Genomic DNA, 13679 nt, shown 5'->3' with positions numbered 1-13679 from the left:
TGATCACCATAGTTTGCTCCGTTTAATTATTTAAACAACATCAGTCACAGCCATTATTTAATTCACATCAACGTTAGTTGTGTCAGGACATTACAGCGTGATTTGACACTATTTCGGAGGTCATATTTTCATTGAGAAGCAACTTCTCAAATTAAAAAAATAAATAAATCTTTAATCTTCCGTAAAACGTAGATATTACTTTGAATTTTGAACACAGATTTTTGTTTTATTTTTTCATAATATTTTCTATCCATAGTTACATGAGAACATACGGGAACTTCTGTCGTCAGTGGTGGGGGGGGGGATCTCTCACATGTCTCATTTCTTTCTCAGGAGCTTGGCTCAGCCGAAAGAAGTGCCTGGTGCGGATGGACTGGTCGATTTTGTAGAAATTACACTCGACAACTTGAATTTCTTTCCGCAAGCAAGCCATAACAATGCCGGCATATTTCCAAAGACCGGAAAATGCTCTGAAAAGAGCAAACGGTGAGTTATATGTCAAGGTGAACCTTTTTTCGCCTTTAGCCTTCTTGCTAACCTCCTCATGCACAGTCGTCATGGCATGGCGGGGGAAGCCATGTTACAGATGAAAATGCTTAATAGGCATCCACAGTTCTACTTTTTCAGTTTCAGAATTCTTGCTTTGATTTTGAGTAGTATAACTTCACTCATTTAAACTGTTTTTAATGAAAATGGCTATGTTGTGTTGTTTTTTGGTGAAGTGGCAGTTCTATGGTTAACGTCAAACTAGTCCAGATGGCAAGTGCAGTAAGGGCTATGCTAGGATAGCAGGATAACTTTCCTGTAGTGTAGCTTTAGCTAGCTGTCCTCATTACAGCATGGTTGCTCGTCAGCTAGCTTTCCATCTTTTGAAATGCGCCACACGTCGTGGCCCTTTCTGAAAATAAAAATAAAGTTAATGATATGTGCACCATTTGTCTTTGTTGACAGACCACGTTGTCGTAGCTTCTCGCTATTGTAGTATAGATAAGCCATGGGGGAACGTATGCTGGTCAGCAGCTTAACCTTAGCATATGGCTGCTCGTTGAAGAATGGCACCAAAGCGCTTTTCTAAGTAACAGAGCTCGCTGTTGGGTATATCTAGTGTATTGAGATACAAATGTTAAACAGGAGAACGCAGTATTATTAAATGTTGGTCACATTTTCTCCTTAAAAATGTGCGTTTCTGTTGTAATATGGGACATTAGGAAGAAAATTTGACAGCAAACAATTGGCAGCGAAATTGTCTACACTGAGTACCATTTCGACACCCGCGATTTTATTATTTTTCCATAGTAAATTTGAGGTAGTTCATGCAGGAAATGATTTCAGTATTTGAAATCCAAATTACTCGTTCCCACAGTACTTTGTGATATGACTTTTTTTGAGCTGTTAGTTCTGATGATATCTGTCTATGGAATTTCATGCCTTTCTTTTCTCACAGACTTCCTTCAAATAGAATTTTTATACATGTTCCTGTCCAGGCAGTAATTTTAGGAATTTTGAAAGATTTGGTTTCTATTCAGAACTGAACACAGATGTTTTGTGATTTGTTTCTCCAGAGTTCCTTGAGGTTGGCAAAAAGCAGCCAGCTCTAGATGTTCTCTATGATGTTATTAAAAGCAAGAAGCATCGAACATGGCAGAAGATCCACGAGCCAATCATGCTCAAGTACCTGGAGCTGTGTGTGGACCTGCGCAAGAGCCACCTGGCCAAGGAGGGACTGTACCAGTACAAGAACATTTGCCAACAGGTGAGTCCTGATATATAACGTCATTACCACAATATATGATTACAAAATTACAATTTTTTTCTGACAATAGCATGACCATTGTATATCTTTATTATAAATTTACTGAGACCCAAGAATTTATAGTGATCAGTGTTTTCTTATCCTTCCAATGAACAGACATAATTTAGCCCTATTTTTAAATTGTGTTGCTTGTTAAATGGACTTTCCCCATTTTAAAAAACAGTTTAGACTAGAAGTAGTTTTAATGTATATTGGGCACAACCGGACTAGACAGGCCAGAATGGCAGAAACGTCCATGAAAAGCCAGAATAAGTGGTGTTTCAAGGTTGGCAGTGTGGTGTCCTGGAAGCTGCACAGATGCTTCCTGCAGGCAGGATTTCCCATAATGGTTTTGAAGGCTACTCTCTTATTTTCTTGTGTTTTCAGTTGTGTTGGCAGTTTTTTCACTGGATAACAAGGAAGAGGCTAGTGTGTTTAATTTTTAGCGTTGGCCTTACTAAATTGCTAAGTTGGAACGAAGTAGAGATCAGTTTACTGGTAGTGTATGTACGAGGGTGACAACGTTTACAAAATAGCATCCTTTTATACAGTGAAAAATATTCACTTTTTATCATGGAAACAGTAATGATAGTCTTCACAGTTGACAGGGCTTTTCAGATGGATAAATGCTGCATTTAATCTATTTATGGAGGGGCTGATTTGCCTTTACATGTTCTTTTTGAGTTATGAGATTTGGGATAGAGAGCATTTATGAGTGTAATATCCTTTGCGCTGTAGGTGAATATCAAGTCTCTGGAGGATGTGGTGCGGGCCTATCTTAAGTTGGCAGAGGAGAAGACTGAGACTGCAAAGGAGGAGTCCCAGCAGATGGTCTTAGATATTGAGGACCTGGACAACATTCAGACGCCAGAAAGGTATGCCACAGGCAGGAATGATTTACACACTCCAGCAGTGAAAGCTGTCAGTGTAATTCATGTATTTTTACTTTGTTTACAGGACAGTAAAAGTGAGCTGAAATTCAAAAGATTTGGTTTTAAATGCATCCAAATACAAGCTTATGTAGTGTCAGTCTCTCTACATTTGGCCGTATAGCCTACTTGTTTAAGTTTTGCAACTCTGAGGTATGACAGCTGGACCCTGATTAAACCGTCTGTCTAGTTATAAGTGGGTTCTGAGCTATCAGTGTGTGCATCTGCTTTCACCTGAAGTGTTTGCTTTTCTGATGTCAGTGTACATTGCGCCTCTATCACAAAATGGCTGTTAACTGAAATCTGTGGTGTGCTGTCAGTGTGCTGCTGAGTGCGGTGAGTGGAGAGGACACTCAGGATCGTACTGACCGGCTGCTGCTCACTCCCTGGGTGAAGTTTCTGTGGGAATCATACCGTCAGTGCCTGGATTTGCTGCGCAACAACTCTAAAGTGGAACGTCTCTACCATGACATCGCTCAGCAAGGTCAGCTCATAGATGTCTTTAAGTACTCCCTCATAAGCAGGAGGGCAGTAGCCAGTTATAGTGCTCAGATGCAGATGTGACACATTTTCTTAACAGTGAATTAATCTTAATTAATAGAGTGCTTTCTTGTTTGTCCACAGCTTTCAAGTTCTGTCTGCAGTACACCCGAAAGGCAGAGTTTCGCAAGCTCTGTGATAACCTGCGTATGCATCTGGGTCAGATCCAGCGCCACCATAACCAGAGCACGGCGATTAACCTCAACAACCCTGAGAGTCAGTCCATGCACCTGGAAACTCGACTGGTCCAACTGGACAGTGCCATCAGCATGGAGCTCTGGCAGGTACGCACACGCCAAACAACCAATCTTCGGTTTTGTCAGCAAATGAGTTTTACAATGAGTCAGCTGACCAATCAGTACTGATTTGTATTTTCTGTTATTGACTTTATGCAGTAAATCTGCGTTTTTTGGGAAGCTATGTTGATCAGTCCACTCTTGGTCTTAAACTATTAGACCAGTACCAACCATAGTTGGTCAGAACAATAATTTTAGATTATTTTGTACTTGTTTTGTATGTCTTTTCAAAGCTGGCACATACCTCTGAAACTGTTGTCTTTTTACAGGAAGCTTTCAAGGCAGTTGAAGACATCCATGGTCTGTTTGCCCTGTCTAAGAAACCCCCCAAACCTCAGCTGATGGCCAACTACTATAACAAGGTGTCCACAGTCTTTTGGAAGTCAGGGAATGCTCTGTTCCATGCCTGTACATTGCACCGCCTCTACCACCTCTCCAGAGAGATGCGCAAGAATCTGACCCAGGAGGAGATGCAAAGGTGAATGAATCTCTGTGGAGGTAGACTGCTACCACAGAGCTTGGGGATTTACATTGATTCTACATTATAATTGTTCTGAGAAACACTTTTTAGCAGTGGATTCCCTGATCTGGTGTACTATCCTTCTATCTGTTTTTCTCTCTCTCTCTCTCTCTCTCTCTCTAGGATGTCCACTCGAGTTCTGCTGGCCACACTGTCCATCCCCATTACTCCGGAGCGTACGGACATCGCCCGGCTGTTAGACATGGATGGCATCATCATTGAGAAACACCGCCGACTTGCCACCCTGCTGGGCCTTCAGTCCCCACCTACCCGCCAGAGCCTCATCAATGACATGGTAACGCAGCAACAACTTTGTGTTCCCACGTGGAGTATTTGAGTTTGACCTATAGTTTGTTGAAGCCAGCAGATCCCAGTTTAATGACAGGCAGAATAAATGGACTTGGAATTCATCTGTTTAAATCCTGAGAGTAGTACTCATGCTGTTTGTTGATGAACTCTGATGTGTGTTACCTTTGTCAGGTGAGGTTTAATCTGCTGCAGTACATTGTAACTGAAGTCAAGGAGCTGTACAACTGGCTTGAGGTTGATTTCCATCCTCTCAAGCTTTGTGGGAGAGTCACCAAGGTAATTCACTTTACCTTCTGACCCAATTCTGAAGTCCTAAGTCCCTTTGTTTTCCACTTAAATGACACATTCACTTAGGTTATTTTTATGCCTTCTACCATTAGCTAGATGTTAAAGAATCCTTTTGTGCATCTAGATTAATTTAATTCTTCACACATTGCAAATCTCCACCTGCTGAGTCATCTGTTTTGTGGCTTGCAATTCTGGTTCACTGAATATGCATTTTAATGGTTTTGCCCTTGGCCAGGTGCTGAACTGGGTGAGAGATCAGGCAGAGAAGGAGCCTGACCTCCAGCAGTATGTGCCCCACCTCCAGAGCAACACCATCCTCAGACTCCTGCAGCAGGTGAGCCTCAAAACCTGACCCACCTGGAGTCTGTACTCTGTACTACAAAGCAAGTTCAGCATACCCAGGGTATCTTTCCATTAGCTGGCTTGACAAACCCTAACAACCATAGTCACGGATAAGCGATGTCAAGACAGTGGTTATGAAGTGGTTAAGTCAACCCAGGTTTTCTCAATCTAGCTTTGAGTGCGCTCATGTAAAAGGGGCATGTTGGCACCAAATGACCAATCGCAAACATGGAGAGATCTATAGCCACGTATTTCACTCAAGATACAACAGTACATGTCATATGGTCTGCATTATTTATAGATTTATATTCATTGTTCATTAGATTTGTAGATTTTTATAGTTCAAGCTGGGGGGAATAAGGATCTGTATAATTTTTTTAATGCAGTACAAGCTGTTTCAGTTTTAATTGCTTTTTGTTTGAGAGTGTTGATTTGAATAAATGTGTTTGAACTCTTTGCTAAATGCAATAAAGCATGGTATCTTACCTATAAATTTACATTTATAGATATCAAATTTGGCCATTAAAATAATGAGATTAGTCATGTAATCCGCGCACCGGGGTCCACGGGATCCTCCAGGAATGGTGACAATAATTTCTAAGAGAATTGAACTTTTGATCTATTATCTTGAGCATAACCTGCTCCGGAGCAGGTTAGGTGTGCAGCATAAGTTACCATGGTGATGTACCCCAGTAAAAAGTGAACCACTGTCGTGACAATGAAAATCCAGGGTTAACCTGAAGTTACCTCGCTAACCCCAAAATCCTGCTTCGTAGTACAGGCCCCTGGTCCATTTCCAGCTGAACAAGGTCATGAATTATAAAAAGACTTATTTTTTACCTTGCTGAATAGCGTAGTGCAGCCTGTGTGTATGTGACTAATAGTGTTTTATTGCGTTTGTGAGTGAACACTCTTCTGTAATACAGATAAACAAATACAGATTTTGACAACATTGTTGACCCCAGCGGCACATCATGCAAAGATGGAACAAATCCTGTGTAGAATTGAATTATGTGCAGTAATGTTTCTTTGACCTTTCTGGAGGAGCTGTTCTCTGTCTGAGTCATGTATCTGTGTTTGTGTTTGTGCCATAGGTAGCACAGATCTATCAGAGCATTGAGTTCAGCAGGCTGGCCTCTCTTGTGCCCTTTGTGGATGCATTCCAACTGGAGCGCTCCATTGTGGATGCTGCTCGTCATTGTGACCTGCAGGTGGAGTACTGAACTACTGAATTCTCTCAGTTTATTAACTAGTCTATTATGTCATTAATCCATTCATTCAAGATTATTGAAAAATGAGTTAATATGACATAGTAATGATACATGAGTAATTAATTCACTGATAAAAATGATTGTGTTTAAATATAAACATTTTCATACATAAAGTTATTTGAAATAGTTTATATGCCCAAGTGATGTATAAAAATTATTGTAGAAAGCGATGATCAAAATCATCACTGGATGCAAAATGATAAATTATTGTAGAAAGATTAACAAATTTTCAAAATAAAGAATACTTTTTGCCACTAACCGCAAGTTCAGCTATGCATGGCCTTGTTTTAAGGCAAAGCAGTAACTTTTTCCCCAGATCTTTACCTGGTTCTTTGGTTCTTTTCTAGGTCCGAATTGACCACACAACTCGCACCCTCAGTTTTGGATCTGACCTGAACTACTCAACTAAAGAGGATGCCCCAGTGGGTCCGTTCCTCCAGAACATGCCTTCAGAACAGATCCGGAACCAGCTCACAGCCATGTCAGCCTCTCTAGCCAAGGCCATCCAGGTCATCAAACCTGCCTCCATCCTGGTAAGAGAAATTCCAGCTCCTTTCCTTCAGATTTTTCCACAATGCCTGCCCACAAAGCCTGCATGTGAGATCTTCCACTACTCTTTTGTTTTTCCACTATGGTCTCTTTTTCTTCTTTTCTCTCTCTAACCAGTCACGCATACGTGACTTATTTTGTTCTGATTGATATCCATCTCTCTTCTCTCTGTCTCGTGTAACTCTACCCTTTCTTCTAACAGCAAGAGCGTGAGGAGCAATCTCAGCAGGCCATTGCGGCGTACCTTAAGAACGCCCGTAAGGAGCACCAGCGTATCCTGGCTCGTCGTCAGACCATTGAGGAGCGCAAGGAACGCCTGGAGAGCTTGAACATACAGCGAGAGAAAGAGGAGCTGGAGCAGAGAGAGGCGGAGCTCCAGAAAGTGCGCAAGGCAGAGGAGGAACGTCTGAGACAGGAGGCAAAGGAGAGAGAGAAGGAACGAATTATGCAGGAACACGAACAGATTAAGAAGAAGACAGTTCGTGAACGTCTGGAGCAGATCAAGAAGACTGAGCTGGGTGCCAAGGCCTTCAAAGATATTGATATTGAGGTAAAAAAAAAATCATAATAATAATTAATAGGTTAATACCACCACAGCTTGGTGAAGATTTTCTTTGTTGACAAAGCAGAGGCCAGGGACACAAAGGAACATGATGTTAACTTGGATGTTTGTATGTGTGTGTGTAGGACCTGGAGGAGCTGGACCCTGACTTCATCATGGCCAAACAGGTGGAGCAGCTTGAGAAAGAGAAGAAGGAGCTTCAGGAACGGCTGAAAAACCAGGAGAAGAAGGTGGAGATAACGCTGTCCACCACGTGCATTTGATCAGCACTTTTTACCTTACCACTTTTATTTATTACATTTTATATATATATATATGTATGTATGTGTGCATGCGTGCCCAGGCATTTGAGCAGTGTTGTGTGTGTTATGTCCAGGGACTCACTGAGGTGCTTTCAGGGCATGAGGTGTCATGGACTGGATGTGGTGTTAAGCTGTGTGTGTTGTGTTGTGCGACAGATTGACTACTTTGAGAGGGCAAAGCGCCTTGAGGAGATCCCCTTGATAAAGAAGGCCTACGAGGAGCAGCGCGTCAAGGACATGGAGCTGTGGGAGCAACAGGAGGAAGAGAGGGTAAGACATTCTGCTGCAGTCTTTACCAACCGGGCCACTACATAAAACACTTTCCGTTTTACAGGAGACTCACTCCTACATCAACAATGTTGTATTCCTTCTCAGACCCATCCATCCTTGTTCCCTAAAAAGATTTGTGTTTTTGAGTAATTCAACCAAGGATCTGGTGCCAGCCAGAGGATGATGCCCACTCTAAGTTTCTCTGCTTAAATAGACTCCTTTGGTCGAGCCCTCAGCAAATCATAGTTTTTTTTTTCACTGAAACAGGAGCTCTGATCTCACTAGGGTAAGGGTAGCCAGACAGTATTTTAAGTCTGCTTCCGTGTGGAATAACGCATAATCTCTAGTCGTTAAACTGTGAAATATTTAGTTAACCGCTCAGCAGGAAGAGTATATCACTCCTCAGCACAAATCAGTTTATTTTTCCCTGGATGAGACTGTTAGTTAGTTTACTCGTCCTAAGACGCGCTTATTTTCAACTGTCAGATTTATGGTGGGTAATTTAGATCCCAGATGGGTACACGGCAGATGTGTTTGTTTCTTGTTCGATTTGAGTTGTAGTGTGAGTGAGCTGTGTGTGTATGAGTTTGTGAGGGGAACTGTGTGATTGCCAGTAACCAGGCTCACTGTACTTTGCTTACATCTGTGTGACAGATCAACAGCATGAAAGTGGAGCGTGAAAAGGCTCTGGAGCACAAACAGAGGATGTCCAGGATGATGGAGGACAAAGAAAGCTTTGTGTCCAAAATCACAGCTGCACGCAGCTTCATCTACGAGGTAAGACAACCTGGCTTCTCACAATGACCTCAGTACAACTAACCCTACCTACTCTTCAGACATTATAGGGACAAGAAATTACAGGATTTTACATTAAAAAGAAGTGTTTTAAATTCAGAAGTCATGTTCGAATAAAAACCTGTTTTGTTGCTGCTTTAAGTTGAGAACCTCAAAAGTTTGTGTTATTGAGATTATTTCATTAAATATATGTCCTGTTTGTTAAGGAAAAACTGAAGCAGTTCCAGGAGCGCCTGGTTGAAGAGAGAAAGAAGCGCTTGGAGGAGAGAAAGCGCCAGCGTAAAGAAGACAGACGTAACGCCTTCTACCGTCAGAAAGAGGAGGAGGCGCAGAGAATCCGTGAGGAGCAGCTGAAGAAAGGTGCTGATGTTGTTCAGTCTGACACTGCATCTAGTGTTTGAGATGTTGTACAAAGCCAAACCAAAACTTCAAACATAGTTATCATTAATCTTCATTTCATTTGATGTTGGATTCCACGTTGAGCTGTTATTGGTGGCTGTTTGTAACTTAGTGAACTCAAATGGACGGCTAAATGTGATTAGTGGAGCTTTAATGAGTAAGTCTACGCAATTAACCGAGCTCTAACGGGTGGCTGTGTGTGACTGGTGCATTTCAGAACGTGAAGAGCGCGAACGTTTGGAACAGGAGCAGAGAGAGGAGGAGGAGAGAGAATACCAGGAGCGCCTCCGCAAACTGGAAGAGCAGGAGAGGAAACAACGTGCCCGTCAGCAGGAGATTGAGGAACGAGAGCGTCGTAAAGAGGAGGAGAGGAGAGGCGCTCCTGAAGAGAGACCCAGCAAGGTAACACTGCGTATTTTGTAACCTTCATTTAAACTTCATCCCATCTTTGGGCTTGAGAAGACTTTGAACCAACTCGTCTGGGTTCCGATGAAAAGCAACTGTTATGAGCGTCGGTTTTCATGGTTTGGCAAGTTTCCTGGTTAATATGCACGTGTGTTGGTGTCCTGTTCGGGGGGCTAAATATGGGTGGTATAACATGTATGTTATCTCCAGGAATGGGGAGAGAAGGATGACCCGGGCTGGAGGAAGCGCACTGAAGGTGGAGAATCTGACTGGCGTCGTCCAGGCACTGACCGGTAAACTCTTCGCTTCCATCTTCACTCAGAGATTTCAATCTCTGCTGTTAACAGTGGTTCTCAAGAGCTAGGGGTCAAACCAAGCCCTGATATGCTTGATATAATGGATGCTCACAGCTGCCTGGCTCAAGGTGCAAGTTAATCTGCTGATTCAGGGGTTGTGAACAAATCCTTCCAGAAGCTGTAGCCCTTATGGGTCAGAATGAATACCACTGCGTCACACAGTGTTTGAGACATTTTAGGTGTTGCTAAATTACCCACCTGCTACCTTTTTAATGTGTTCTAATGGCAGTATCTACCTGGTTTGTCCATTTGAGGCCACTGTGGTCTGCACTGTGAGCTTTGTTCTGTTGCACCCTTCTTGTGTTTTATCATTAGATGTACTGGGATCTGAGAGGCACATTAAATATAAATGTGTAAAGTATAATTATGTTCTGTCTGTAACCTGTCCTGTGTGTGCATGATAGTGACTGGCGTCAAGAGGGCCGTGACGATCATGACCGCGATGAACGCGATAGAGAGCCACCATTCAGGCGTGGTGGAGACGGTCCACGACGTGGTGGGTTGGACGACCGTGGTCCAAGGCGAGGCTTCGATGACGAACGTGGTCCAAGGCGAGGCTTCGATGACGACCGCGGTCACAGGAGGGGAGGTGATGACGACCGTGTTCCTAGACGAGGCATGGACGAGGACCGTGGCCCAAGAAGGGGTTTCGATGATGACCGTGGTCCCCGGCGTGGTATGGATGACTCCAGAGGTCCCAGAAGAGGAGCTGATGATGACTGGGGTCGCAGGGGAGGCGACGATGAAGGGAGAGGAGGCCGTCGCGGGATGGATGATGGGCCGCGGCGTGGAGATGATTCCCGGCCCTGGAAACCCCTGGGCAGACCAGGTTTGAACCAGTACATTACTACATTTAAGCAGGGAAGATCGACTAAGAACTTTTTTTTCTCAAGAGAATACAGGGTTACTATGTAACATTACTATGCAGTAGTCCTGAAAGCTTCGCTCAGCAAGAAACTGCCAACATTCTGTACCTATCTCTCTGCAGCTGTTCTGTGACGATTTCTTAGCACTCCTCTGTCAGGTCTTGAACAAGCAGCCTTTCACTTCCCTGTCACTAGCACTTATTACATCTGTCAGGACACTCGATCAGGCTAAAGATGGCCTCATCCTAAATTAGGTGCTTTTCCACTGAGGTTCACTGAAGAGTTCTGGAACTATCCAGAATGTGAGCTACATAGTTCCTGAACTTGTAGTTGGCACTTGCTTTCCCACCACACCATGGGAACTATGAATATTATGTATATTAGGAGTAAGAGAAACAAAAAGTGCAAGTCTGCCTGGGCCACTTTGGTTATTGTAGTTTATTAATTTGTTTGTTTAGAAATCCTGCTGTAGTGTTTTCCTGGCACTGCTTTGCCATATGCTGTATGCACTGTGTAACTAAATGCAAGGAAACATTCTGATGCAACCTTTCTTTTGAGTCAATGACAAAACCGTCAAAGAGATGCTAAGCATTGTTTCTGCCTCCATGCCAGTTCATCTTTGCACCGCTTTGGAGAAGGTACTAAACCCAGTTCAGGAACTGTGTACTGTTTTGAATGTCACAGTGAGGCAAAAGAGAGCACTGACATTTTTTCGGGTAGTTTGCTGGAGAGTTTAAGAATGCTGTCTGTTAAGTACTAACAGAATCTTGAGAGAGCTTCAGTTTCTAAGCTTTTGGTTGATTCTGTGCCTTTCAACCGTGGAATCCAGTGCTTTAGTTTCATCTCAAAATGTTATCAGGAGAGCTTCACTAAAGTCAGTGACTAAGAGCTTAATTATTGTTTTGACTTCTGCCACATAGCTTTCAACGACCTTGTTAAATCATTAGGTATTCTCTGCTCTGGCTTGTTCTTACATGACTTTGTCCTGTCTTTATCAGGTGGATGGAGGGAGCGAGAAAAGGCTCGGGAAGAGAGCTGGGGTCCTCCTCGTGAGGCTGGGGGTCGTGATGAAGGGGATGACAGAGAGGGAGACGAACGCCACGAGAGCGATCGCTTCAGAGAGCGCCGTCCACCACGGTAAAGGCTCTTTCACTCTTTACCACATTCATTCCTTCCCTCACTCTGAAAAACCTTTTCATTAAGATGCTCTCTGCCTGTCTTTTGCCCACAAACAGTGACTTCAAAGCTGTCATTATTTGCTTATTGAGACTTAAGGTTCATTCCATTGGTTTTAGAGACAGGAAAAATAGACATTCCTATGTTTCTTGTGATGTAGAAGATGTATGTGATATTTTATTAGCTCATTGTGTGTGTGTTTTTTTTTAATATATGTACACTGCAGAAGATGGTTATTTTATTAAAAGTGTGTTTCTGTGTGTTTCAGGGATGAGGGAGGTTGGCGTAGGGGTGGCGGGACTTCAGATGAGCCCAGTAGCTGGCGTGACTCTCGCCGCGAGGACTTTGACCGCGAAGATCGCCGTGACCGTCGGGATATGAGAGAGCGCAGAGACGACCGAGAGCGCGATCACAGGGGATCTCAAAGAGACCACGATGACGGTTAGACACATCCTCCCACTTTGATCCGCAGCGACCATGTCCTGCCAGTCTAACCTGACATCGGTACCACAAACACACGTTTTCAGGATCGCGTTACTAAAAGGTCTGTGTTGTGTGTGTGTGTGTGTGTGTGTGTGTTAGGTGGTTCGTGGCGGCGCGGCGGAGACGACAGAAGAGAGGACCGCAAGGATGATCGCGATGCTCCAATGCGAAGTCGCGACAGAGACCGGGAGGGCGAGAGGAGCTGGCGATCAGACAAAGACAAGGACACCCCACGTCGCTCCAAGAATGAGGCTGACGACGATGGGTGGACCACCGTACGCCGCTGATGGCCAGATTTAGCACATGGCATGTGTGTTTCTGCCAGTCTGTATCGGCATCTGCATTATCGATATATCCCCCTAATCTCTCCTAACATCTCTGTGGGTCTTTCAGTGCTCTGGCTATCATATTCAAAGCTCTTGCATAGGATTACAAAACTACTGTTGCAGTGCCAAAGTCGGCAGATTACATCAGCAAAAATATCCCTTGACTGTGTTGAAAAAGCAGATTGACCTCCATTGAATACATAGATCATTCCCGTTCTCTTTTGTTGTGCATGCTTAGAGTGTTAAATTGGTCTCACTCTTGAAATGAATTAGTGTTTTTGTTTTGATTTGTTTTTTTTTTTCCTCGGGTGGGGGGAGGGGGGGGGCGGCCAGGTGTTGCAATTTAATTTGGCTGAACGTTGTAAAACCTCAGTCGTGGGCAATTTTTTAAGTGAGGTCCGCACATTCTATCTGCACAGATGAGTCTTCACTCTAGTCATAGCTGCTTATTCCTCATGGTTGTATGCATTTTAAAACAATATAAAACAATTTATTAATAAAGTCATTTGCTGAATGAATGGTCACTATTGTGTGTTTTTGAATTTGAGAAAGTAAGAGCAAGTGAGTCATCAGAAAAATGTTTTAACACTTGTGTTAAGAACAACGAAAAGAAGCTGTTTGTTCGCCTTCTAAATACATTAATATTAAGAGGTCCTTTGACTTTGTTGAGGTAATTAACTATACTGGTGCTCCCCAAGCCCAGTCAAGGGGACCCAAAAATGCTGCTCGCTTTTTTTTCTAGTATAGTGTTGATACAGCGGGTTTAACTAATGTCATCAAGGGCTTTATTGTATGAATCAAAACACGTTTAACTTATAAATGGAAAAGTCAAGCATTTATCTACCGTGTCCTTTCTACTAATGCAGTAACAGCACTTCGGAATATGGACAAAATTATGTAACC

General features: G+C 43.2%; 1 protein-coding gene across 1 annotated transcript; it reads left to right on the top strand.

Annotated features, from left to right (window-relative positions):
• Positions 1-437: 437 nt before the first annotated feature.
• Positions 438-13290, top strand: eif3s10 (eukaryotic translation initiation factor 3, subunit 10 (theta)). The gene is made up of 22 exons (XM_030773056.1): positions 438-486; positions 1563-1753; positions 2531-2667; positions 3042-3205; positions 3346-3545; positions 3827-4035; positions 4201-4372; positions 4558-4662; positions 4910-5008; positions 6111-6227; positions 6635-6820; positions 7039-7386; positions 7524-7628; positions 7857-7970; positions 8625-8747; positions 8972-9125; positions 9382-9566; positions 9780-9862; positions 10330-10754; positions 11790-11928; positions 12236-12408; positions 12550-13290. The coding sequence occupies exons 1-22, from the start codon at positions 438-440 to the stop codon at positions 12735-12737; spliced, it is 3666 nt and encodes a 1221-aa protein (XP_030628916.1). The 3' UTR covers positions 12738-13290.
• Positions 13291-13679: the final 389 nt, after the last annotated feature.

The sequence above is a fragment of the Chanos chanos genome, chromosome 4, assembly GCF_902362185.1.
Source record: "Chanos chanos chromosome 4, fChaCha1.1, whole genome shotgun sequence".
Classification (NCBI taxonomy): Eukaryota; Metazoa; Chordata; class Actinopteri; order Gonorynchiformes; family Chanidae; genus Chanos; species Chanos chanos.
Note: the sequence above shows the minus strand (reverse complement) of the source record. Positions and strands in the feature narration are given on the sequence as shown.